Genomic DNA, 25,674 nt, shown 5'->3' on the forward strand with positions numbered 1-25,674 from the left:
AAATCGAAAATTGGACCGGGGTTGTGCTGTTAATGCCAAGACTGGACTATGATATAGTGGAAAAAGATCATGCGGGCTGATGAGTCTCGATTTACACTCTGAGCCAATAGTACAGTTAAAGTGTAGGGCTGAATCTCATGAAGCCATGCATCCAGACAGTCCCATGTCGACAATTCAAGCTTCTAGAGGTAGTATCATGTAATTAGGTATGTTCTGGTAGTAGTACGCTGAGTCCGCTCTTACCATCGTGGTTCCCCCAACGAATACCTTTCTGTCGTATCGGAACAACTTCACTCTGCAATGCTTAATATTTTTCCTGATTGGTATGGATTATTTCAAGACGACAACACAACTATCCACAGAGTAAAAATAATATATGAATTGCTCGAGGATCACTTTCAAGATTTCCAATATCTAACCTGGTCATCTATTTCTCTGGATTTGAATCCAACTTAAAATGTCTCAAAGTGATATTAGGCTTCGTAGTTCAAAATGATATTAGGCTTCAAATCTAGAGCTAGTTTTATTGAGAGCGGCTAAAAATAGTCAGATCTGGAGCTAGTCATCTCAGACCCATGTCACGACATGCATAGGTTGTAATTTGGGCACAAGGTGCCCTACTTGTTATGGACTAAAGGTTTTTATTTTTGGCCAGTGGTGTATTACTTAATGTCTTATCAACATGGTAGAATATAACATTCTCAATGATGAATTGTTAATAAAATCGAATATTTTTAAGACAGGGAACAGCTGACTACCATCTTTCTGAAGGTTCCCTTTCAAGGGTAGAAGCAATTCTTAATGTATTTTTGGGGGCGAGAAGAGGAACATAATTACACGGTCTCAGGTGGAAAGTGGAGAGTATCTCTCTCTCGAAAACTTTTGATTTTCCACTCATCTGGATGCAGACGAGCTTGCACACGTCACATATACCTCCTAGCCATTGTTTCCTCGGAGTTTATTGCTAACATCCCAACCTCAATTAGCGTTTGGGTAACCTGAGAACTTGTTTTCGCAGTTAACGTTTTTTTGTAAAGTTTCGTAAATAACACTTCAAGCGTAATATTTCCTTCCACTGACACTAGACACTCTTAAAACCTCTTTACTGCGAACTTGTAGCGAGACATTAGTTACATACACGAGACTTTAGCCAACGTTGCCAAATAAACCTCTAAATTTGATCATATTCGATCCAAAAAGTCATTTGAGGAGTCGCATTGTTCTCTTGCCAATTGTTTGTGGTAGTTCTAATGGGTTTATTGTTACCAAAAAAACATTATCAGCAAACAAAAAACTCCGCCCCCATTACCCCAACGCACAATTATCGTTAGAAACATGATACCTACAGATGTAAGTAATCTTTTTTCTATTTTTTTCCTCTAAAATACCAGATCGAACATAAAAACCATCATTTTCTGATCGTGTAGAATATCCAGCTTCGGAAACATGAGTACTTAAAGCCACAATGATGGACAGTGATCATCATTAGGTCCGGACTGGCACACAGATATAATGGATACACCGATTTCTGGCAATTGCAAAATAATAACCCGAAGTGCCACATGCGCGCTGAATGGGTGTTACAAGATACAAAAACGGTACTTATGAACGTAGTCTAAATGGAACGCAGCTTTCCGTCTTAAGGATGTTAAACGGACTCAATACTTTATTGGGCCTCATGGAATCTGGAGATGTGCTCGATAAAAAAAAAAAAGTGTTTAAAAATCGCTCTGAGATTAAGACTTTAATTAAGAAAATGACTTTATGATGATAATATCTGTTATTATCACTTCAAAAATGCATAATGAGTTTTCAAATTAAAATAAAATATTGCAGCTTAAATAAACTTAGCAGAAAAGAATTCAAAACTGCAGTTCAGCTTTGTTGAAAAAATTACAATCGACTGTTTTAAAATTGAAAATCAATTTGATTTAAAAAAAAAACAAAATTACAAACAAACTTTGTAAAAAAATTAAATAAAAATAGGACTTCGCTAAAAATGAAAACTTAATAAAATAAAAAAATAGTCATTTTTTTCGAAGTCAAAATCATGTTCGAACTTAAAAAAAACTACAATAGAGCTAAAAATAAACAAAAAAACTACAATAGAGCTAAAAATAAACAAAAAACTACAATAGAGCTAAAAAATAAACAAAAAAACTACAATAGAGCTAAAAAATAAACAAAAAATTACAATAGAGCTAAAAAAATAAACAAAAAACTACAATTGAGCTAAAAAAATAAAAAAAATACAACCGAACTTTAAAAAAGCAAAACTTTTATCGAAAAAAGTCAAAATAATGGTCAAACTTGAAAAAATAAAAAACTCAAAACATTTTTTATCAAATTTTGACTAAAAAAATCAAAACTTTTTGAAAAATCAAAATCATAGTCGAACTTTAAAAAGTCAGAAAGAAATTGAATTTTGGCAAAATGAAAAATACAACATTCTGTTTTTCGAAAAAAAAGTAAAAATCACAGTCTAACTTCAAAAAAATCTAACTTACAATCGAGCTTTGTCAGAAAAATCCAGAGTTACGATCAAACTTTGTCAGTAAAATTCAAACTAGAAGAGAATTTTACCAAAGCAATTTTTTGTAAATGATATAACAATATTTCATTTTCAATTATTTTTCAAGAACTAATAAAAATATCTCACGAAAGATTTAACAAAATCGAGATCGGCTACAGAATTTTCCATGGAGGAGCCAATGGCTGTTGCGATGCAAATTTAACTGAAAAATGCGAGTTACATGGAAGTTTGCGAGAACCACAAAGTTATGAGGGCAATAATTCGTTCTTCTACCAACGCGTGAAAGCGGTAATGACCATTTATTACAAGCATCTTTTCCCTTGTTTAAAGCCTGATTGCAACTTACTTCGAAATGAACAAAACTACGTAATAATTGAGAGAGAGGCGCATGTATCCCGTACCATGTGTCACACCGAGATGGTGTATTAATGGCATTCTTACGTGTTCAACAAAGGAAGCTGTTGAAAACGCCATGACAGATGAGCTTTAAAATAGAAGCTGTCGTCTACAATCCCTGTAGCAATAGTTTTAATGACCACTGATGGATATGGAGAAGAGAAGGATTAATTTGTGGTTTCGCACGGTGAGGGAAGTTTGTCGGATATTCTTAAAACTCATTTTCCACGTACCGTCTTGAAGCTACTAGAAGAAATTGTTAACCGTGGCCTAAGCAGTGTTAATATACGCTAAAGCTAATTAATGAATATTAGGATTACTACGAGGTCATTTTCTAGACAACTTCCATCACTGATGTTGAATTTTTTTTGAGAGATAGAGTCTTTTAAAAATGCCATACCAGACAACTTGTCGATCTCTCATGGAGTACAAGGAATCTATTGGCTATTCGATTTATGATTTCCTTTGGTTGTTAGATCTTGAGAAATATTAACGACATTTATTCATCTGTAAAAAAAACTTCCTGCGTGATTAGTAACACAAGTAAAGAAAAATGCTTTTGGGTGATCAACGGCTAATAAATCAGTGAAGTCATATGATTAAACTCTGTAAATGGAAGAATTTTTCTGATGGTAGAAGTAAAGATTATCATGAGGATACAATTAAAAGTTTTAATTCCGTAGTAAATCTTAAGGGTTCTCATTATATAAAAGGAGTATCATTAAAGTATCTTCATTGTTTTGGAAGAAATAAGAAAACATCTTTATTCCTTTAACATCAGACATGCCATCTACAACAATTGTATTCTTTTTGGAAGTCAATGAAATAAAATTTTCCCTTCCTTCTTTCTTTATTTTTGCCAAAGAAATGGTTGAAGCACTAATTTAAATTGCTATTCCACGAAATTAAAATTAGCTGGAACCAATAAAACGAAGAAATCGTTTCCGAATTTGCTGTTTATTTCAGGAAGAATTTTTTTTTGCCTGTCAGTGATGGAACAAAAAAAAAAAAAAATTAAATGCCAATTTATCCATTACTTGTGGTAGAATTTACTAGGAGAGATCAAAAATATTTACCCACATCTAGAGAGGTTTGAATTAGGGATTTGAAACTTTGCTGGCAATTTCATATTTCCTATGTAGCTATGTATATTCTAGAGCATCTAACAAATAACATCTTTCCCATCTACAGATAAGCTCTTCCAGGCCTCTTGAATAGATTCACTTTCAACAGAAAACCAGGCTTCCACTTCATTAATTACTTCTTCATAAACCTGAAACCTGCTATCCCGTAATGGTTTCTTCTTTTTAGGAAAGAGGAAGAAGTCTGAAGGTGAGATGTTAGGAGAATAAAGTGAGCGCTGCAGATTTTCGAAGCGAAACCTGATTGCAAGGTCCGCTGTAAGAGCAGCTTTGTGGTTGTTAGACAGGTGGAAGATACCTTTAGATAGCTTTCTGCGTCAATTTAACTCATTAACCACTTTTAACTCTCCCAGGAGGTTTTGTTTTGCACTTCTCAACAAAATTAACAGAACAAAATATTCTTGAAAAACATTGCGCGCTTCTATAACCAGATAGATCAATTTTTATTGGACAATCGGAATTTGCATGCCAGGATGCCAATTATATCAAATATCGAGTATTAGAAATCGATCTACCAGGTTGCAGAGGCGTGCATTATGCCAATTATTCATGCTTATAAAATCACGGGTTGCAACCACATCGCTTCATTCCATTTTTAGCTTGCCCAGTGGGACAGACACATCTCTAATAATCAGGATGGCAAGCCATAGTTGTTTAGATGATTCTTTGAGATGGCTGGCTGTTGAACGACTGTAAGCCAGGCAGACGGATGTGGCACGTTGGCTTAATGTGTCATGCAGTGTCGTCTCGGCACTATGAAAGCAAGTTCAGGATAGGAACCATCACAAGAAGGGTTGGCCAAAGTCGCCCGAGGGCTACGTCAACATAATAGACCGCTATCTGGCGCTAACAGCAAGACGGAACCCTACGATGTTCTGTCATCAACTGTCTCTTCAGGTTGCTCTGGCCACAGATGAAAATATTCCCAACCAGACTATATAAATAAGGCTCAATTCAATTGGACTTTACGCAAAGGGATACAAGCCACTTTACGCAAAGTGGTTTGTATCCCTTTAACCCCAAACCACCACCTCGTCGAAACTGGCGCAATGAACATGTCAGGACTTTGAGCCCTGAAAAATGGGGTACAATTTTGTTCTCTGATGAGTTCCGTTTTAGCCTACAAACAGATTCTAGACAATATTTCATCTAGCGACAACAGGGAATGCAGTACCACCCCTCCAACATCAGAGAAAGTGACACTTATGGTGGAGGTGGTGTTGTCGTGTGGAGCTGAATAATGATCAGCAGCCTCATCCCTTTTCATGTTTTTTATAGGATATGCTAACTGAGCAGAAGTATGGAGAACAGATCCTCGAACCTCGGGGTGTGACTTTTAGGGGTGCGTTTGGACCAGATATTCTTTTCATGCACGGCAACGACACTGCACATAGAGCTCACGTGGCGGAACAATATATTGAAACTGAAAATATCCAACGACCGCCATGGCCAGCACGATCACCAAGCTTAAATCAGATCGAACAACGCTATGCCCAAAGGCGTCGCGTTGCACGCTGACAGCCAACCCCTCGGTCACATGGTAAGCTAAAATCTGGGCTGGTAGAAGAATAGGAGCATGGTTCACCGCTGTCAGACCTGTTTAGCCGTTTTAGGGTATCATACGCCGTACTTTCACGTGACCATAATGTCGAGCATCTTATATTGATTTCTGTAATGTGACCCTCTTGATAATTCTTATACAGCCCCTTAAATAGCCCTTATGCATGTCCGAAGTTGCTCGCTGTCTCCTCATTTCATCGTTATTCTATGGTGCACCACCACACTAAATTTTGTCTTCATTTGAAGATGCACGAGTTACATCATGTTTTCTACGTGTTAACTTTCTCGAGTATTGTACTTAGCAGTGATGCTGTTGTTCTTTGCCAGGTAATTTTTACCTTTAGAGTCTTAAAAGATTGAAAATGTGACCTTGTTTGGCAGACAATTGAACCTTGGCTTTTTTGAGTTGGTGTAGATGTATTTTCATTTTTGCTCACCTTGTTTATTTCTGGTCACGGTGCTTTACGCAAAACTCATCCACTGCCACAATTCGGACAAAAAATCAACACTCTCTCTACAAAGCTCCAACAATTGTGAGGAATACTCTTTGCTGTGGAGCTTTTGAGGAGATGTCAACAATCTCGGAACCCATCGGACTGTCACTTTAGACATGTGCATTATGGTTAAATCGCCTGAATTTGAATTCCGTCAACAACGAGAGAAATTTTTTTGGTCTTTATTCACAACGTTGTTGTTTGTTGGTCTCAGGCGAAGGTAGAATGGTTTTTCTTCCAGCAAAGACAGACAAATCGACCAAAGAACGCACACTGTTATAGAGGCATATTATATACGGAGCAATATGGTCTAAGTCGCTGATGTGCCTAAAATTCTTTTCGCAACAGTCATTTGCTATAAACTCTTTGGTCACCATATACCCACACGACTGTCTTCAGGAATTAGCTGTTCCACTTTAGCCACAATGGCAATGTTTGTGGCTGAGATGGATCTTCCTTCTCTTGAATCATTGTACACAATGCTTCGGCCACACCAGAACTGCCTTTACTAAATTTTCATAGTGTCATATAATAGGCAAACCTCCCTATATACAACTTTCACACCCCAGGGATTTGGTTTGCTGCTTTGCCTTGCGAACGAGGAAATTTTATAACGATCGGACCTCAGCCTTCTACAGCATACCACGTTTTGCTGTAATCACGGCTGTAGTTTATTTGTTTTAGCAAACCGACTTTACAGTACACACAATTACAGACAACAGTGACGCCTTGGCGCTTAACAATAATATTATGAATATTTGTAAAATATTTGTACCTTCAGTTGGATGGTAACGTCTATAATCTACATATACGTTATAGACATTAACATTAAAAAGTCCAATTCCTATTCATTAATTTTTGTTTAAAAAATTATAAATACTGTCTGCCATTATTCAGTCACTTATGCTCGATGATAAATCCCACATTGAATGTTTCTATTACGTTAATAGCGTCGCCCGTTTATAATTTAAATTCCTTCAGTAAGGGCATCGAATAGCTGATACATTTGAATTAGGGTGGCAGGCATATCAGTCAAAAATAACTGCACCAGACGTTAATTTTCGCGGGAACAATGGACACGCCAGCGTACGTGTAATGAGTTCAGAGTGCGAAACTTGTAACAAGGTTTCGACACGTCAGATAGAAAGCGGCTACTGTCAAAGTGAAACAGGACGTATTTTTGGTTGTTGCGTTAAAATTACATCAACTGAGTTAATCCTGTAATATCTAAGTTAACGCTTGTACGACACCAGATTGGAACAAGTGTGTTCGCCGATTTAATAACCCCATTCCGCTTGCTTCAGAAACTTGAGTTTCAAATCTAATGCGCCGTAATTTCTTCTCCGTTTATTGCAACATGTGAAAAGATGGAGGGAGGGGAAAAAAAGGCTTTCTTCTGGATAAAAAAAAAAAAGGAACCGGTAATAACAGTGACCTGTGGTTAGACGTGCAGTCATGTCTGGATGTCAGATATCAACCCCAGCTGACGTTGTTTCTGCGGCGACTCCCTGTCAGACGGCTCACCTGACAATTACACATCTGTTTATGACAGGTGCGTGGTTCAACACGGACGGATGCTGCGAAAAAAACGTCTTCAAAAGCACAGGTGAACAGTGCATACCGCTAATAAAGGCATAAGTATTCATTGTACGCACTCTCTATTTAAATAAAAGAATACGTTTTCTTACCTGCCACTTTTAGCCTCCCCCAGCCCGAACTGACCACTTTTTCTCCTGTCAAGGTGTTCTCCACTTGACATCGGTAGCGTCTGTCACCATCGGATCGTTCGGCATACGATATGTGAAGACTCCCTGAACTAAAGGCTTGATATTTATTTCCACTGTAACCTGTAAATGTATAAAATAAAGTATCTCCAAGTCACTCTGTCTTTTGTTTAAAATTATTCCCTTAATAAATGTATTAATTAAATAAGTATCGCAATATTTTAATTCCACTAACGTTTCGAAGAATTCGTTAGCTACCTCATCTTCAGAATAATTGATATCAATGACGAATCAATCGCAGCCACTTTGACATACCAGCAGTTAAAATCGTAGTAGGCATTTGATCCTGATTTAATGTGACCTTTACGAGAACGAAGGTCAGATCAAAGCGCAACGAATTGACCTTACCTTTAGAATTGTCAGGTCAGATCAACGTTCAGATCACGACATTGTCTGACTTTACAGGAATGAAAGTCATATTAAGGCACAGTAATCCGACCTTCTCGAGAATGAAGGTCAAATCAAGGTTCACATCAGGACATTGCCTGACTATAGGAATAAAAGTCATATTAAAGCACACTGATCCGACCTTCTCGGAATGAAGGTCAGAACAAAGCTCGAATATAGGAGCCAGCATTACATAAGACTGTCTCCTACGTCATTTATATTATAATGTTCTTTTAATTGCTTAAGTGTCTCGGTTAAGACAATTAATCTAATTTCAGAACTACAAAGTTTTGTTAGTTCTAAGTAGTGGGTTTATTGCCAATCTTTTTAGTGCCTTCTTTCAAATTTAAATGTATTATCCAAACATATGATGTATGTACTGACCTACATATTGCTAAATATAACCACTTCCCCCATTCGTCCCTCCTCTCTGTGCAGTATATTAAATATGTTCTTTTCACCAGGGCGGCAACGATGCTTTATCAGCTTACTCCAGCAGATTTGGACCAAGACCAAGTTCAGAGTTGTGAATAATTGAGGATATTTTGAGACACTCGGATGCTCGTTAATACTTCGTTTTTCAAGTGGAGGGTTTAGATGGCAGGTCATATATCTGTCCTGACCATTCTATTCCATTCTGTACCTATGCAGTACTTAACTCGTGCAATCCAGCTAAAAATTGAATTGAAATTGAATTGAAATTTTGAGCATCAGATTGCCACATTCTCAGATGCAACAATTTCTATAAGATGAATTGAAACTAGTCCCTTCCCGGTTTTACATATTTTTTAATATTTACTCTGTACTAAACATATTTTCAATTTATATTTTAATATTTTATTATTATTTCAAGTTACTTAAAAGTAATTTAAGTACGTTATCAAAGACTTGATTCGCGATCTGTTATAAAATTCCATTTTCTTCGAAAGAAAGAAGAGCGGGTTGGATTTGTCTACACTTTCTGTACTTGTAATGAAACAAAAGAATAAGAGAAGTTTAATTTTCAGTATCTTCTAATAAACATTCACAAAACCCAAAAGCCATCATAAAAATCAATACCGCTTTGCTATTAAGACAAAGAAACTTAAAAGAAATTATAAAAGTTAATCCAGAAGATTGCAAAAGAAAAAAGCTATTATGAAAATTCAAATGGAAAACGGCATTAATTTCTTGAAACAGGAAGAGACTAATCAAAAGCAAGCCATGTCTGAGTTATTCTCTGTAACACGATAGAAAATTTGTCAGTTTAATTTACTGAAACGAGGGAGGGAATAATAAACCCATCCCCACAAGAACTGGAGATAAACCTTCTGTGCGTAGCAGATGAAAAATGGTAAAAGCCATGGCTTCTTCATATTGTAATATCCGCGAGTATTTTATACAAAAAAAGCTAACCATAAAGGTGATGAATGATGTAGAAATATGAAAACAGATATCAGATGGGAATTGTGTAGATTATTTTTGAGGAAAAAACACAAAGCACATTTTAATTAATAAAGTAATATTTTATTTGAAACTCTCGATCTAATTGAAGTGATGATTGTTTATAACAAAGTAAACAAAGACAATTTTTTTATGTACGCCATTTATGCTGCTTAAATATATGTTTTAAACCATTTATTATTTTAAATACAACAATTTCAATGTTTATTCCCTTCAAAGTACTCTCATGCAGCGCTACATCAGTTTACTGTTCTTATGAGACAAAAAGTTTTTGTCTCATAAGAACAGAAAAACTGATGCCAGAAGCTTAGCCAAATTGAAGAAAATTCGCAGCAAGTTTAGCAGTAAAGCTTTCAGATTGGAAATTGATTTGATCTGACCTTTACGAGAATGGAGGTCAAATCAATGCATAATGATCTGAACTTCAGGATGAAATTCAGATCAAGACGTTGTCTCATTTTCATGAGAGTAAAGGTGAAATCAATGCACAATGAGTTCATCTTCTCGAGAATGAAGGTCAAATTAAAGCACATGGCCTGACCTCGAAAATGAAGGTCAGATCAAAGCCACGAATATATGAGAATTACATCAGACATATCTCGTATACGTTTTAATGCAAAATAATGGATTTTCTCAAAGATAAAATTAACGGTATAATGTATTTTACTAATACACATTGCAGCTAGATATTTCAGCTATATAACTCGGCTAGTATTATTATTTTGATCGCTGAATATAGCATTTTAATTTGAAAATTGAGGTTATGATTCATTGATTAAATAGATTCTGCATTTTTTTAACTTAAAGATAAAACAACTTACAAACTATTTACTGACAACTACATATTATCAGATTCTCTTTGCTACACCGTATATTAAATCAAATAATAAATAACTGATTACATTGTATACCGTTCAATGACTATCATAAGAGAATACTGCAATATATGAATGGAAGTGCTTTTCAAGGGACTGGCCATTTGAAGCGCTAATATTTAACGATAGCGTATCATAATTATTGCACGATATGTTCTTCATTACTTCTAACTGGAATTTAAAAATGATTCCAGGCCCACGAAGCAATAAGTCCAAACGGATTTTCTAGGAGTAAGCTGAATTTTTCTATTTTCAGCTTGTGGAATATATTTGTTGGCTATATTTCGGAGTACATATTTCCAACATATCTGGTATAAGCGTGCAATATTTATTTATGTTATGTAAACCATAAACGGGAAATGCATTATTAACAACATTGGACGAATTTCTATAAAATGTTCATTTCGTAATTCAAAATAAGATAAAAATTTTTGGGGCGATCGTAATGTTTGCTTAAAGTTTAATATAGAAGTCGTATTCAAGGGCAGATGAAATTTGTAAAAGATATCCACGTGCGTTTGGAATACCGGAGGAAGAAATCCAGCTACTCACCTCGGGGGTGTAGCGCTCATCCAACCAAAGAAAGCATATTCCTTTGAACGGGGAGAGCGGAACACCACGCGCCAGCATTCCCGTTCCACTTTCTAAACCAGACTGAGGAAATTGAAGTTTTTTTTTTCTCCTGCTGGAAGAGAATTCGTATAGGAAACTTTTGGGCTTACTTTATTTTTTTTTACTACTTTCTTTCCCTTGCAATTCCTCTCACGTTTATGTAAACATCAGATGGCGAAGTAAGGTTTGAAGATGAAGAATTTCCGGAAAGTATTAGAAATTTTCTCAAACGCTGTTTGCCCACTGTCAAACAATAGTTTAGCTTAAATCAATTTTAGGGTTATGGATCGTTAAAAACACCCTCAGGGAAGAACTGGCGAAGAAATAAATTCACGTTAAAAAACCAGTTTTGAGAAGATGTAGGCAGGTTCAAGCTTTCAATTGAAGTGGCTTATCCTCTAGGATGCCTCCCAATCCCTGAGGGGAAATATATCGAATGAAAAACTTCGAGGATTTCTGCATAACTTGAAATTGTTGATAGATTATCTTGGGATAGCTAGGTAGACTTTGTTACATGCTGTTTCTTCACCTGTTGTTGATTCCATAGCCCAACTATTCCTTTATGTTTTTAGATTTTCTTTGAATGTTTGCTCTCCTACAATGTTTCGCGTCACAACTGATGTAAAATTGACTAACAACCAGCTGGAACTGTTTTAGGGAAGTTATGCAGTCATAAAAAAGGCGGTTTGGCTGGGGGGATAGTAGGATGAAGTATTTTATCCTAACGAGCTCTTACCGCTCCGAGACGTGCATCCACTGATTATCAGTTAATAGATAGAGCAATTAAAATATCTCAGTTGCTTTAAATAATTAAAAACTTTAAAATTATTACAGTAAATAAAAAAATAATGATTAGATGGAATTTTTTCCCTTCCTTCTTCGTCAATTCATTATCGGTTTTTTTATTTCTTCACCAACTTCAAGGAGTTTCTTTAAGATAATTAATAAACAGTGTCTATCATTGTTTCAACCCGCGAACAGATCGTCCTCCACGTGCATCTTCTTGTTCATTTTCATGCCTGAGTAGGCACTGTATTTTCATGGTTTCTGCTTTTTTTTTTTCTTGATGCTCGCAAAACACCTTACCCCATTACGGTTACGTTGAAGAAACCTGTCAGTCTGCTCATGCTGGGGTGTTGGTGAAAGGTATTATAATTAACAGTTCTCTTCCTCGTCCGCTTTTAATAAAGTTTCATGGTGAAGACAGGCTAGATCTTCCCCGAAGGCGAGTGGGTGTCTTCAACTTTCTGTTGAATTAGTTGTCAATTCCAGGTGCGCTTGTATTTGTAAGAGGTCGAATTCTCTTAAAAACCTCACCCAACGATGATTTATGAGTGTTTTTCACTTTTTATTTATCCCACTCCAGAAAACTTCGTTAACTCAAAGTATTTCAAGTGAATGATGCATTTTTTTAAATTCTTTTCTCTTCCTTTTAGTCTTGGCATGCTGCTACGTATATTTATTTGGTGAGTGGAACCAATTCATTCAAAATTTCAAACACTGGAGCGAGTTGTCATTCCTTAACTAGAAATCTCTCTATCTCTTCTTCCCTCCTTTAAAAGGTTTCTAAAGTTCACTGTAGAGTTTTAACATCCATACAAGAAAACAGTCTTGGCGCACAGGCAATTTAAAGAGAATCAGAACCATGAGGTTTTGACATGAAAGTTAACAAAACTCCACATATATTACTACAGACTATATTTAAGATAAAACTCCTAGGGGAGCAAATAAATATTACGTTACACAATTTTTATGTGCCTCCCCACATTTCGCAACGCAGTTTAATAATGGGCAAGAGGGCCAACCTTGAAGTGTTGCAGGTGATGTTTAAATATTTTAAAGAATTCAATATGCAATTTGAAAAAATAATCACCTTTAGCAACAACGCGTGTAATAAGTTTTATGGTGTATGTGTTGTGTCTTAAGAGAAAAAGCATAATCTTCTTAGGAGAACAGGAGTAAGCCAGTTGTCTCATAGTTCTAAATTTTCAAGGAAAATTTAAAGCAGGTTTTAGCTGAAAATTTGAAGACCTATTTTAAATTGTTGACATTTTTTTTTCGAAAACTATGAAATCTTAAAAAGTAAGATTGTATTGTTTCACAAAGGTTAATTGAAAGCTAAATTTCAAAGATTTGGAAAGCTAAAATTTTCAAAGGTTTGGAAAGCTAAAATTTTCAAAGGTTTGGAAAGCTAAATTTCTAAGGTTTGTAAAGCTAAAATTTTCAAAGGTTTGGAAAGCTAAATTTACTTAAATTCAAGTTTAATTTTAAAACTAAATTTTGTGAAATTTCTGGATTTATTTATTTTAAAATTTTCACTTTAAATGAAATTCTTGAAACAAAACTTTCTAAATATGATTTTCAACGTCAATCATGACAATTTGAACTTTAAATAATCTTTTAGATAAATTATTTATACCAAAAGCATTTAATTAATTAATGACTTGTGAACTATATTTTAAATTCCTTTTATTGCTAACCTTAAAAGCATTATAATACAAATACATTTATTGCGAATTAATTAACTTAAATAAATAATTAAAAAATATTTCTTTTCGATTTTACAATATTTCTTTTGATAGGTCTCAGCTACCGGAATTACTTTGTTGAATCTTAAAAGATAAACACTGAAAATATATTTTTTTTCGTGAAAAGCCAATTCCTTTAAAGCAATCTTCTCGTCAGTGGACAAAAAAGTGATAGAACCAAGTGAGTACACCATCCTGGCTGTGTGAGATAGCCCCTTCATCTTCTGCCCATGTAAATATCCATTAGGTCCTGTGTTTGTCTCCGCGGATCGCAATCAATCAATCACTTTGAATAGAAAGGGGGAAAAAAACTCACAACGTTCGTATTTATTTAACGATTTCCAAACGAGATTTTTTTCCCTTTTGTAGCTTAACTCAGTTGGGCTTTTCCAGATAGCGTCCGTCATTGTGATTTATGAGAGTTGAGATACTTTTACAGACTTCAGTTTCTTCGTGAAGCGTCCATCGTTTTTTGTTCGGCTCTGAAACACCTTGTTTATCTATAAACTGTTGATCGAGGGGCTTAAACAGTGCCTAGCCTACGCGATCTGCTTTTTTTACGGTCATTGCCAATTTTAATTGTTTGCATTTCGGCAGTTTTCTTGGAAAAATTCCTAATGACTTGTAAACAGTTCCAGCCTTACACAAAAGCCTCTAATATGAAAAGCCTCGATGTTGTAAACAATTTACGACACTGTAAGTCTTATTCGCCTAGAGAATAACGATGACGCATTAGAAATTAAAGACAAAGATTGTCTTTAAGAAAATATGAGCCTATATAATCTAATGCAGCGTATGGTTATAGCCTCTTCGGACACATTGGGTTCTATAATATATTTTTATATCACATCTTCTAGCTTCTTTGTTCTGCCTTTGAGTAGTTGAATCGACGGGTGGGCAGACAAGCGTTATAGTAAAAGGGGAGGACGGTGCTCGCTGAGAACTTGCGCCTTTAACGAACCCACTTAATTATTCAGAGCACGAAGGGTATTATGTTATTCTGTGCTCATTTCTCATTACGTTGCGTGATGAGTAGAATCGTAGAGTGATTATGTCTTTCTTTTCTTTTTTCTCTCTTTTTCCCTCTATCTGCGCATCCGCCCAGAGCAGCTATATCATTATGCACTTCAAGCTTTATCGTAATTACAGCTATCAGTTTGTGGGAGAATGTTTGTTTTGTTACTTTGAGAAAGGGTGAGGAATCTAAATTTGCAGAGAAAAGTGGAAGGTTGTTAAAGTTCTCTCTCTTCAAAAAAAAAAAAAAAAAAAAGGCTAAGTACTTATGAAGAAAGGAGAGAGAGAGAAAAAACTCTTAAAGAACTTCGGCACTAGTGAAAAAATGATCAGAAACTCAATTGTAGTCGAAGCTGTATACATCATTTTTAATGCAATGGTTTGGAAAAGGGGATTAAGAAAAGAGAAAAAAATAAGGTGTTCGGACGAAGAAGCAGTGTTCTTTTTTGAACTTGGTATTAATTTAATATCTCCTTGTATGGTAACAGAAGCAATAAACGCTGTGTCCATCATTGAGTCCTGAGTATAATCATTTCTCTTTAACTTGGATTAAAATTTCCCAAAGCGCATATTTCTTTTATTTATTTCGTATCTGATGTATAAAATATTTCATCCGTTTTTCATGAATATAAATCAACGTATTTAGAGAAACTCCACCCCAATTTGGTATCATTTAAATTGCCTATCGCGGTGTATCAGCGATGTAGTTCATAAAAGGAAATGAAAACGTATATATTTACATGTATTAATATGTTATTCGAATATGAAACTGAAAATATTCATTGGCACTTTGTAGGAAGCTGCATTGTGTGGTAACGAGACACTCCATTATAATACTTTATTATATTAGATTACGGTGGTGTACGTGGTTGCAAAATTAAGGGCCTATTTGACAATCATCATGTTCATAACTAGTGAAATTTATAAGTAACTTGTTCAGGAAAGAATTATAACCAAGTAGCTCAAAACCTTGGTTTGGCATAGGAGAATCTTAAAATAAGGTGGGAAGATATGCCTCATTGTGCTCTCTAATTCTAAGCTCATACTCTAGAGAACAGTACTGAATATCTATTATGGACAGGACATCAAGCCAACGTCTGAGACTTATTTTAATTATCGTGTTATCAAAGAGTATCTTCTCATGCTTGAGAGATATGCTGGCGAAGTTTTGGCTCTCGTGGGTAGCACAGTTGGTAGAATCACTGCCTCCCCACACCAGGTGAAAAACACCTGAGTTCGGGTATTTTTGATGAGAGGAATTTTTATGAGCCTTTTTCGCAACGTGGCTGAGTTAGCAGGCATCAGGCGAGGGTGGCATGTTTTTTTATCTCCGGAAACCCTGGTTTTTCGTCCAGAAAACAGAAAATCGACCACATACCACACGCAATTTACAGTCAATACACGTTGAAAAATGTGACTGACCTTTTTCTTTGATGCTCCTAAAAAACCCTATTACAACGATATTACAAAAAAATAATGGGAAAATATTTTGCACTTATTTCTGAGGCTTCCATAGAAAATAATTTAATTACAAACGCTGTCAATGATTACAATAATTTATGTGAAGCTGGATTGCAACTAAGCAATCAACTTGTTAAAGCAGTTGTCATAAAAGGTTCAAAATATGTGAATAATATTATTCTCTGAGAAAAGGGATAAACAATTTCAGTAATGAGCATCTAAAATATGCTAAAATAATAAACAAAAGCCAATTATCAGGGGAAATAAAGCCTTGAATAGAACCTCCAATTCATTTGAAGATTAACTTGTTTCTACTGTTGACTCAGACTGCGATCTTAATAATTGGAAAGGATTCTTTATTGAATTTCTCTACGGCAAGAATGAGCCCAACTTCCATGAGGTATAGTGCAGCGTAATGAATACAACGGAAGCATGAAATGTGTGGTTTTCGCTATTAATATTAACGAAATTACTCAATGAGCGGTATTATGTAGCACAGGCACCTGTTCAGCCACTATATTTACCTTCTTCTTTCAAGTATTTCTCCGGAACCTTTCTGAATTTAAGTAAACTTACAACCCCTAAAAGAGTGGGTGGAAATTTATTCAAACACACTGTCACTCTGAATGAAATCAAATTTTCACTCATTTACAATTATCCCCGCTCAATTTAAACGTATTTCACGTGACTGAATCCAAAGATGGCTTCAGAGTTCATTTTACTTTTACCCTTTCAAGACATTTAACACTTTAGTTGAGTCACTTAAAAATGCCTGGCTTCAAGACACTAAGTTAGTGAGCACAGGTGATTCTTTCTCTTTCAATAAAAATACCCCATTTTACCCATAATCAAATGGCTCTTCTGAGAACTTTTTCCAAGAGTTCAGCATCGTTTCTAAAATCAGTCCAAGTCTGTACGGAATACTCAAGGTGTGGTCTATCCTGAGGCAATTTTGTGCTGGACCACAACGTATTGCCCACTATCGTATCATCAGCAAAAATAAATCTCTTTCCTTTGTTTTCCCTTAGTAAATGAATCAGCAAACAGAATGATTTAATGTGCAATATTTAGCAAGTTTGTTTTAAAATACGAATTATTCGTAAATGAAAGTGGACTCCACAGAATTCAAAAATAAAGTTTCCGCATTGTCTGCATTTTACTCTCAATGGATGCATTGCCCATCGAAAGGATTCGAACATTATATAAGAACATATATAATGGGATTTCTGAACTTCGGAAAATATACAGAATGTCTCATAAAGTGTGGTCAGTAATTTCAAGATCGATTCAGGATATAAAAACAATGAAATAAATTTATAAAAACATATTGGACTCTGAATGGTTTCTATGGCATTATTAGCTATGGGATTTCCGGTGGTAAAAAATAAGCAAACATGAAGCTAGTATGAATAAATATTTTACTGAATATCTGGCTGATTACTCTTATTTATTATATTAACCACTGAAAGTTCTATAGTGATTTTTTTAAACCTGAAACAGCTCTATAAGCGTTCGGAATCGGACATGGTTTACGTATTTTTTTCCGTTGTTTCAGGTCTTGAAACCAATTAATTGGGCTTTAAAATGCGGCTCGCATGTTATTAAACGCCCTGTATACATTTCTTGGCCAAAAAGACCTGTGTTGTTGAAGGAATTAGCGTATTTTGTCATCGAGGATCCCATTTGATCGAGATAAAATCATGCGATCCTCGCATCCTCCTTTAAATTCTTTAAAAAATGTCTTCCGCGGCTGCCTTCTATCTGGAAGACGTATCCAGAGCTCTTCCTTTTCCTTGCTGGAAACAAGAAGAAGCCCTTTCCAAAAAAGAAGTTGATCTGCTTTGGCCATTGCCGTCCATTTGCAAACAGACCTCGGACAGTTACTTTCTGCTCCAGTTTAACCCAGTACGCTTAGATTTGAGGAATGCACATGCATTTTTTAAGGCCAGAGTGCATATTCGTAACTGGTCGATGTTTACAATTCAAATTGAGCGTCTGACGTTAATTCTTTAGTCTTAGACTGCAGAAAAATCTATCCTATTTGTCATATGGTCCTTAAATGTGGAGATTTTCAATCCAGGCCATGAACTTTAATAACTTGTAAGTTTCTGTCGTAATTTTCATGGGTCGTATACGAAACTTCAGATCTGCAAGTGTTCGTTCGTGTCCATAAGGAATTTGAGTGGCAATTCGAAAACAAAGTTAATTCAGCAGCAGGCGCACACTTCCATGAACGCTTTCCAATATATTTTCTAATACAACTAAAATCAATTTCTTAATTAAAAATACCTCTCGAATTTTGTAGCATTTTTTTTTTAAATACAAACAAATTCATCATCACTTGAAGGATGGATTCTATAAAAAACGTTGAATATTACCTAAAGGGAATCTATTAGATTGGCACAACAGAAGCTCTATTAATCAAACAACAACAGTCGATGTTTGATAAACACGAAGCAACTTCCATAGCCCCTTTCTGCGTTCTGTTTTCTCACCAAACAAAAACATCTTTTAAATAACTAGACACAAAGCTTCTAAGAATAAACAAGCTACGTTCTTACCATGGTTTTCGTCAGCCAGTATAGTCAAGCCATCGTCGGTGAGCCAAGCGGATACCTTGATGTAATCCTTCATAACCATGGGAACATGACACCTGATAACGGCCGTGTTGCCGGTTGCTACGATTCCATCGAAGACACCCACTTCATAAGACTCACGGACAACTAGAAAAGAGGAGGGAAAAAAAAGTCACCATGAAATTTGATAAGCAAGCAACGCTAGGCGATTCTTTTTACTACCAGCCAATGTGTCTGCTACAGATAGTCTTTAAGAGGTTCCTGGTATAATCCGTATCTTTCCCTAGCAAAGGAAGTTTTTATCTTGTCTCTTTGCCTCTACTTTCGGTACACAGATCGAGTTTACGTAAACTTATAGCGAAGGAAAATGATTCATGAGAGGGACCTCGTTCAAATATCATACTTTGGCATGATGCCCGCCGCGAACTGACTTTTTTTTTTCTTTGTCGTTTGTATACGACTGTGAGTCGTCTTATTTGTTATTCTTATCAGCAGTCTTCGGCCTTGCCAGCGGTTCTATTTCTAAAATATTGGAATAGTCGGGGATGCTACTGCAATCCGAACGCGCACCGGGAGTTATGAAAAGAGTCGCACACAGATATTTACTGAGAGGCTGGCGAAGAGAAAATGGCATCTCCATGGAAATGAAAAGATCCGATTCTCCAGCGAGTCGGAGGAGGAGATGGCCACGTGCTCCTAACCCATCCAGCTCCCCCCCCCACCAAACCTCCCAGTTCCATCTGTGTGGAGGGCACTACGGAGCGTTTTGTAAACCTGCTATTCCCTGCCGGTCCTGCCAACTGAGAGGACAGAATAAGGTGACTGCATAACTTGCAGCGTTGTCCGCCTCTGCTACAGCCTATTGAGTGGAGCGTCTGCGTTACCGAGATAGGAAAAGGAAAAAATTGCATTGGCAAGTAAACTCATATTAAATTTTTTTTCTTCTTCTTCTTAAACCTCTGACGACAGAAGATTCTGTTGCGCGGAAGAAATGACATTTGAGATTTGGAATAAAACAATCGATTCAGAGACCCAGGCAGTGTGTTTTTGCAGGTGTATGCCCTTTTTCGGGTCAGAAAGGTCTATAATACAATCTAATTTAATTTCTTGTAAGGTGCATCTTGTCAGCAAAAAATAGGAAGACAGCAGAGCGTTTGTAATGCATTCTTTTTTCCCCTTCCCCCCATCCCGTAGAATGTGTAGAAAAGAAAAATAAAAGATGGGAAACTTCAACCTCTCTTTGTATTCATTTCTATTACAGAGATGCTCCTATGTTGAAAGTGGGAGGATGTGGAGACAGTGATGCGATTGGAGTAACATCTAAACATACACAGAAAGGCGATGGTATCTGGCAAAGGGAGAGGATAGATCTCTGTTAAAAGCAAGGTATTTTTTCATTGAAGAGAGCGTCCTGTGGCATCTTCTGGGAGATGAGAACATTAAGAATTGATTAGTTTACTTGAATTTCAAGGGATAATCGGGAGGGAGGTTGCATAAAAGATTGCTTTTTTCAGGTGGGGCGTAAACTTTTTCTTTCGAAAAAGTAAAAAAAAAATAGAAGAAAACGAAGAAAAGAAAAAAAATGAGCGTTGTTAAAAATTCATGATAGCTAGATGAAGTTGAATTAATCAGGAAAAAAGAGATGGAAAGTTCTTTGAAAGTGCAGCTTGTGTACACAAGTCTATGTTTGGGATTGCGTTTGCCCTTCTTTGTAATGTTTTAGTAATTTTATAGAGTATACAGTAGTGTTTATAATTATTCTGAGTGGAGGAACCCCTTTTGCTTTCTCCTTCATCAAAGAATCACAATATACAGAAAAATCTGATTTCATCTCGAAGTTCTCTAAATTTTCATATAGCAGCACCAGATTTTGATTTTTTCGTGCTCCAAGTCTTTTTGAAAGGATATGGAATTCTCAATAGAATAGGAGGTGCTGATGATTCAATCCTTTGATAGTGATTTCCTTATGGACCTTTAACTCTAGTTTAATATTTGTTTTAGTCTGGCATTTTTATAGCCTGATTATAATCGAAGCAGCAATAAATAAATAAAACAAATATTAGGCTCCAGATTTACACAAAAAATAAACAAAACGTGGCAAAATATTATTATATGGTGTTGAAAAGGAAAAAATGAAATGATGCATGTGTTATTTCAGTGTTATTTTTTAAACTTCTGGAATAAAGAAAAAAAGTCGCTTGGGGCCAAATTTGGGCTATAGAGAGGATAAGAAACAAGTTCAAATCCCAGCGAAGAAATTCGTGCCCCATGTTCCATAGCTGCAGTAAAGTTGTGCGTTGCTAAAGCAACATTGTGAGGCCGGCCCTCCTGGTTTGGTTATTTTTTATTTTGTCTAATGTTTCACTGTGCTGGAGTGAATAGATTGTGGTGGCTCCTTTCCAAAAAATTCGGTGTGATAAACATCCACAGAGTCCTAAGAAAACGACATCATTTTGTCGGCTAATGCTTGGACTTTGAAAATTTTGGATATGGTGGTGTTTAATGACGAAATCCCTTGGTATTTCTCTTGTTTTACCTGGATAATAGTGGCGAAGGCGAGATTCATCTCTCACAATGACATTTGGTAGTCAAACTCAGTAACTGCGTACATTGTTGTTTGAACAGCCGTTCAAAAAGGTTTTTTTTTGGACTGGAAACTTTTGGCTTCTTGAGGAATCAAGATGGAACTAGTTGAGCCACTTAACGCTGTGGTTATGAACTGAAGTAATTACTTTCCGTCAGCTTTCGTATATAAATAACTAAATTGGTTCTGATGGCACATTGTATATCAACGCAGTTTCTTTCTCTCTTAGGTATAACTTCATTTTTTCTCGTTCTTCGCTATAAAGAAAATAAAATAATAAGCGACTTCTTTAATTCTGAAAAAGATGACTCTGACGTTGCATGATGATTAGTTTCAGTGATTTTTCAAAGGTCTACTGCACTACTGTAGACGGTGTGTGGCTAGCAACCCGCGTTATAAGTTTTTTGAGTTTGTATTAAATCCTTAACCCTCCATTCATATGAACGAAGTTCTACGTGGACGTAGGGGGGATCGAGAAGTGAATTTCACCTCTGGTGTAACTTGCTTTCTGAAGATACCGTTTCTCAGTCTTTTTAAGGTCATGAGAAGTTAATGTATGTCATAATCTTACGTCCAGCATTAATATAAATCTTTCAGACATTTTCAAATATAGTAGAGCTTGTCTTTAGCTGCTTTTAGGATCAGAAATGATTGGTCACTAGAGGAGGGGATCACTGTAATTTGTTCCTTGAAGATATTAACAATTTATCCGCACTGGTATTCTCAAAAAATTTAAACCCGCTGTATATAATTTTACTATAGTGCAGATAAATTCTGTTGGTGATTGAAAATAATTTGTTAGCTGTCCTCTTCTGTCTCATTTCGTATACTTTAGTCAGACAGTTGTCTATGTCACGTTTTAAAGCTCATAAACTTTCCAATTACATATGGTGGTAACTTATCACCACTACAGCTAATAAAATAGCAACGATTTTTCTCTTTAGACCGTTTCCCAATTTTATCTTTTGCCTTTGTTGTTAATATTTTATCGGGCATAATAGGAAACAAGAGTCCTTACTCATATTCATTAAAATATCTTCTAGAAAATCAAAATCATTCAACTTCAGATTAATTTGGAAGTGCTCTTTCAGCCAGCGAATTGTTGATTGCCAGACCAAGAACCCAGTTTTGCCTCCTGCAGGTAGTTTATATTTGCTATAACATATGTATTTACAAGCCAACAAAAGAAATTTATTGGCTTTCCAACTTACACCCCATCAGTTATGAAGCAGTAAGATGCTTGAGACTTGGGCAGCATCTAGATGCCAGAAGTTATCCAAAAATTGCTTCTGACCAGGCGCATCCCTTCATGGCTATCCTACTGGAAAATACATCATGTCATAAGGATGGAGTTGTAGAGAACTGGTTCCAGGAGCAGGACAGTGAATTCAGCCTAATATGGTAGGATCTTCTCATTCACCTGGTCTCAATCAAATTGAGCAGCTGCGGAGAAACGAACTCTCCAGAGTAGCAATTCCGCAACAATCTAATTTGGGAAGCAATTGAGTAAACATCGTTCAGCATTTCTGTGGCATTCTTTCAACACCTTGTTGAGTTCATGCCAAGATGAATCAAACTGTTATATGGACTAGAGGGGATCTTATAGCTGATAGGTGTACTTAATAATGTGAGCATTCAGCGTTTACGAAACCGTACTACGTAATATTTCCTATTACACTCCCTCCTAAACTTTTGGAATCACAGTGTATGACAACAGATTTCGTTATTTATTTATTTTATTGAAATTAGCTGTGGCAATTTAAGATTTAACATAAAAAAACAACAAACTACAAAGTATTTTAAGATTTTTTATTAAGCAGGGAAAAAGTTACAGCAAAAAAATGAAACGATTAATATTAACAGTTATACTAATTTTTTGATAAAATATCCTCCACGAGATTTTCTCATTGCCTTACACAGACATGGCAATTTTATAATAGTGGCTTGACTAACATTATTCGAAGAGATCTGCAAGGTTCCCATAAATTTAGTGAAGATAGGTAGACTTAACGGTCTAGATGAGCCCGAAAAGGCTCTGTTGGGTTTAGCTACTAGAAAGTTTCTGCACAGCATAGAGCTGTACTTCGGGTCATTGTCTTGTAATGCAACATTTCTTCCACAAAGTCAAAGTACAGCGGATATTGCATTATGTTCAAAATATTTCGTAGCCTTCCATTCTTAAAATTCCTTCAATTTTGATAATGTCACCAACTTCAGAAAACCAGAGACAACCCCAAATCATGATGGAACTACCACCGTACTTGACTATAGCCGCTAAACAATAATGGGACACCAGATTTTTTTCAGTTGATCGTCTCACACAAACTCTAAGCTTGGATCCAAAAATTGCAAATTTGTATTGATCAGTTTACAGTGCATTTTTCCACTCCCAATTTTCCAATGTTGATGGCTCTTAGTCCAAACCAACCGTTTCTTTCGATTTTCCTGTTTTAATAAGAGTTTTCAGACCGCTGCATCACTACGAAGTCTTGTTTGTATATGTTTTACAGTGGATGTACACAGGAGGAGGTTCTTTGTTCCTATTGAACTCCGCTCAGATTTCAGGTGCAGTAAGTCGTTTAGAAACCAATCTTATAGCCTTATCCTGTGCTTGACATAGCCCCTGAGCGACCTTGGCCAGCTCTTCTTGTAATGATTCTTATCTCCTGAAACTGCTTCCATAGTGCCGAGACGAAACTGTGACAAGTTAACCAACGTACCATCTGCGACTGCCCGGCTTCAATTCGTCCAAAGGTTCGCCCATCTCAAAGAATCATCTAAGCGACGACGATGACTTGCCATTCTGAGTATTGGAGATGTGGCTTTTCCGCTAAGCAAGTAAAAAAATGGGAATGAAGTGATGTGGTCGCAAACCGTGTTTTTATAGACATAATGGTTTGCATAATATGCGGTTTTGCAAGATGGTAGATCGATTTTTAGTGCATATTCGGAATTTTCGTGCCAGGATTCCAAATATATCAGATATTCGCCTTCGATGACGCTGTCTGTTCACAATAAAATATTTTCAGGAAAAACATACTGTTCTGTTAATTTTGTCGAGCAGTGTATTAAAGGACCAAAGCTTTAAGCAAGAAAAGGTCAAATTTAGGGGCACGAAACTGTAGACTGTCTATAAGCCAATCTAACCATATTTTCAGATTTATCATCCTGCAAGGATGAAAAATTCGAAATAGCCATGACAATTCCTGTAAAGACTTCTCATTATAACTAAATGCCAACGTCCCTGTTTGTATGAGAGGAAATGTGCTCTGACGCTATTTTTTTTTTTTTAATTCAGCAGCTGTGATAACTCACTAAAGAAAAGTCCTAGATTCTCGTGCTTCAAGGTTGGTAAATAACTACAGAACGTGAACTTGAAAGAAAAAATAAATGAATCAAACTCGCAAGAGAGGTTTAGAAATAATGACCATAAACACAGCTACATTCTGTTCATGTAGTATTAAAGAGAGCTCCGTCCATCTCCTCTTAATATTGGATGAGGAGAAGGAGAGTATTAAAGAGATCTGTGTACACCACCATTATCTTCACTGATTGCATCGCCCGGTTTTCTACGCAATTATCATTTCCCGGGACTCTCGCTTCCAGATATTTCAGTTAACACCATCTGTATACAATTATTGAACACCTGTTGGCTTGATGAGGATAAAGCGGAAGACGCCATTGTTGCCTTCAAGGTCCGGATGGAAGCAGGCAAGAGCATCGATAATAATTCGTGCAAAGCTAGATGTCTGCTAAGAAAATTTCTGCAAGATTATTCATTCACTTTGTGGCACTGCTATTTCGCAAGCACCTTTTCAGCTCTAATGCTGCAGCATCCTGCATCTCCTAGCGATACTCATAAGTTAGTTCTCAGTATCGGTTCGTGCTGCTATTCAAGTACAATGCCTCTGCCTTGTTTTGTTGTTCTCTTTCCTGGAACTACTTCGCTCTTTGATCCTAGGGGGTATAAAACTTCTTTTGGAGAAGATGCTGTAATCTTCTTATTCTTGTGATGCTCAGGTTTCTTACGACTTCCGCGCAGTACCATGCTAAAAGGTAAGACAGACAGCGTACTCTGGAAATAAAAAGAAACCCAGCAGAAATAAGAAGATTAAGGAAGATAGAGGAATTCTATTTTCAAGCCTAAGACGTCGAGTAAGCGCACACAGATTACAACTTCATTTTCGATCTTGAAACTATTTCTATTTAATTCGGGGATTTGGGTGTGTTCAATGTTAATGGATTTACTGGTATAAGCTTGTGAATTCAATGGAAACAGATTACT

General features: G+C 36.2%; 1 protein-coding gene across 1 annotated transcript in view; it reads right to left on the minus strand.

Annotated features, from left to right (window-relative positions):
• Nucleotides 1-25,674, minus strand: part of LOC150084395 (cell adhesion molecule Dscam1-like) — a 326,343-nt gene that overhangs the window by 231,866 nt on the left and 68,803 nt on the right. The window contains 2 exon segments of the mRNA XM_090375201.1: nucleotides 7,814-7,948; nucleotides 18,791-18,952. Of these exon segments, the coding sequence (XP_090231327.1) occupies nucleotides 7,814-7,948; nucleotides 18,791-18,952 (297 nt within the window).

Source organism: Mastigoproctus giganteus, chromosome 6 (genome assembly GCF_048544385.1).
Source record: "Mastigoproctus giganteus isolate SK-2022 chromosome 6, ASM4854438v1, whole genome shotgun sequence".
Classification (NCBI taxonomy): Eukaryota; Metazoa; Arthropoda; class Arachnida; order Uropygi; family Thelyphonidae; genus Mastigoproctus; species Mastigoproctus giganteus.